This window comes from Pygocentrus nattereri, chromosome 3 (genome assembly GCF_015220715.1).
Source record: "Pygocentrus nattereri isolate fPygNat1 chromosome 3, fPygNat1.pri, whole genome shotgun sequence".
NCBI classification, from domain to species: Eukaryota; Metazoa; Chordata; class Actinopteri; order Characiformes; family Serrasalmidae; genus Pygocentrus; species Pygocentrus nattereri.
Window position 1 is genome coordinate 49,187,169 of NC_051213.1, and position 2,500 is coordinate 49,189,668.

General features: G+C 46.4%; 1 protein-coding gene across 2 annotated transcripts in view; it reads right to left on the reverse strand.

Moving 5' to 3' along the window:
- The window catches only part of itga10 (integrin, alpha 10), an 81,335-nt gene that overhangs the window by 56,144 nt on the left and 22,691 nt on the right, over nt 1-2,500 (reverse strand). For both annotated transcript variants that reach the window (XM_037536719.1, XM_037536720.1), the window contains exon 5: nt 977-1,065. In XM_037536719.1, coding sequence (XP_037392616.1) covers nt 977-1,065 — 89 coding nt within the window. The remainder of the gene's footprint in view (nt 1-976; nt 1,066-2,500) is intronic.

Here is a 2,500-nt window from a genome sequence, read left to right on the forward strand (position 1 = left end):
GCTGGTCTGAGTGGATCAGACACAGCAGTGTTGCTAAATATATTACAATATATAATATATACAAGTAAATATATTTAGGCCAAATTACTATGTTGAGGCCACATGTTAATATATTGAGGCCACAAGTTGGTATATTGAGGCCAAGAATGAATCAATTGAAGCCACAAATAAATATATTTAGGCCAAAATTATGATATTGAGGCCACACATTACTATGTTGAGGCCACAAGTTTATATATTTCTCGGCCATAAATTACTATATTGAGGCCACAAATTAATACGTTGGGGCCACAACTGACTTTATTCAATCTATTGGAACCATGAATTAACAAGTTGAGGCCATAAATAACTATATTGAGGCCTCAGATTACTATATTCAGTCCATGAATTAATATCTTGAGGCCACAAATTAACACACTGAGGCCTGTTAATAAAGCACAACCACTTGTGCACAAGCTGTAGCTGCTACAGTGTTTTGCATAGCTAGAAACAGCAGTCGCTGCCAGTTTCTTCGCCCCATCGTGACTCAGATCTCACGTTTTCAGGGCTGCGGACGCAAACCCGACCTTCAAATCCGACCTGATCCACTGCAGCTGCGTTCACATTCCAGGTCTCGTTGCTCAAATCCGATCTCTGACTCGACGGTTCAGACTTGTTTTGGTCAGCGACTCAAGTCGGTCATTAAGGTGATGAACCGGCCTGAACTGACCCTCATGAGCTCCTCCTGCTCAGTGACGTCACGTGACTGAATCACTGCATCATCAGCACAAACTAACGAGCAGAACGAGCTTCGCTGAGAAGATCATTAACTCTGATCAGCTCTCAGCTTCATTATTAGAGCCAGACGGAGGAGGAAAAGGTGAGATGAGCAGCTGTTCGGCACTGTTGCCATGGTAACGCTGAATGATGATTGGAAAAAAGCACTTCATTCTTCACTTCAAGGTCACATGGCCACGAATAGGATGCGTGACCTTACCAGAAATCCATGAGACTCGTTTGGGGTGAGCGTCATTCCGAAGTGACTGTTTTTCAGATTGCGTGACACGTTCTGGAAAGCACTTTCAGCTGTAGAGAGAGAACAAAAAAAGTATTAAATATATAAAACAGTCATTAATTAATGTCTGCATTGTGTGTGGGGGTCTGTGTTTCTCTCTCCCTCTGTAGTAGGACATTATTACAGATACACTTAATGAGCTGGGGGGGGGTTTATTAAACATTCAGCAAAGCTTGAAAAACACATATAAGATATACACACACTATATTGCCAAAAGTATTTGGTCGTCTGCCTTCACATGTATATGAACTTGAGTGACCCCCCATTCTTAATCCATAGGGTTTAATATGATGTCAGCCCACCCTTTGCAGCTATAACAGCTTCAGCTCTTCTGGGAAGGCTTTCCACAAGGGTTAGGAGTGTTTATTGGAATTTCTGACCGTTCTTCCAGAAGCACATTTGTGAGGTCAGACACTGATGTTGGACGAGAAGGCCTGGCTCACAGTCTCCACTCTAATTCATCCCAAAGGGGTTCTATGGGGTTGAGGTCAGGACTCTGTGCAGGCCAGTCAAGTTCTTCCACACCAAACTGGCTCATCCGTGTCTTTATGGACCTGCTTTGTGCACTGGTGGGCAGTCATGTTGGAACAGGAAGGGGCCGTCCCCAAACTGATCCCACAAAGTTGGGAGCGTGAAATTGTCCAAAATCTCTTGGTGCTGAAGCTTTAAGAGTTCCTTTCACTGGAACTAAGGGGCCGAGCCCAACTCCTGAAAAACAACCCTACACCATGATCCCCCCTCCACCAAACTTTACACTCAGCACAATGCAGGCAGACAAGTACCGTCTCCTGGCAACCGCTAAACCCAGACTCGTCCATCGGATTTCCAGATGGAGAAGCGTGATTGGTCACTCCAGAGAACACGTCTCCACTGCTCTAGAGTCCAGTGGCGGTGCTTTACACCACTGCATTCCACGCTTTGCATTGCGCTTGGTGATGTAAGGCTTGGATGCAGCTGCTCGGCCATGGAAACCCATTCCATGAAGCTCTCTACGCTGTTCTTGAGCTGATCTGAAGGCCACATGAAGTTTGGAGGTCTGTAGTGATTGACTCTGCAGAAAGTTGGTGACCTCTGCGCACTATGCCCCTCAGCATCCGCTGACCGCTCTGTCGTTTTACATGGCTGACCACTTCATGGCTGAGCTGCTGTCGTTCCCAATCGCTTCCACTTTGTTATAATCCCACTGACAGTTGACTGTGGAATATTTAGTAGTGAGGAAATTTCACGACTGGACTTGCTGCACAGGTGGCGTCCGATCACGGCACCACGCTGGAATTCACTGAGCTCCTGAGAGCGACCCATTCTTTCACTAATGTCTGTAGAAGCAGTCTGCAGGCCGAGGGGCTCGGCTTTATACACCTGTGGCCATGGAAGTGAAGACGAAAGAAGTGGCGGCTGAACAGACGCCCAGATGGACAGACAGATGGACGAAGCGCTACAGGTAGC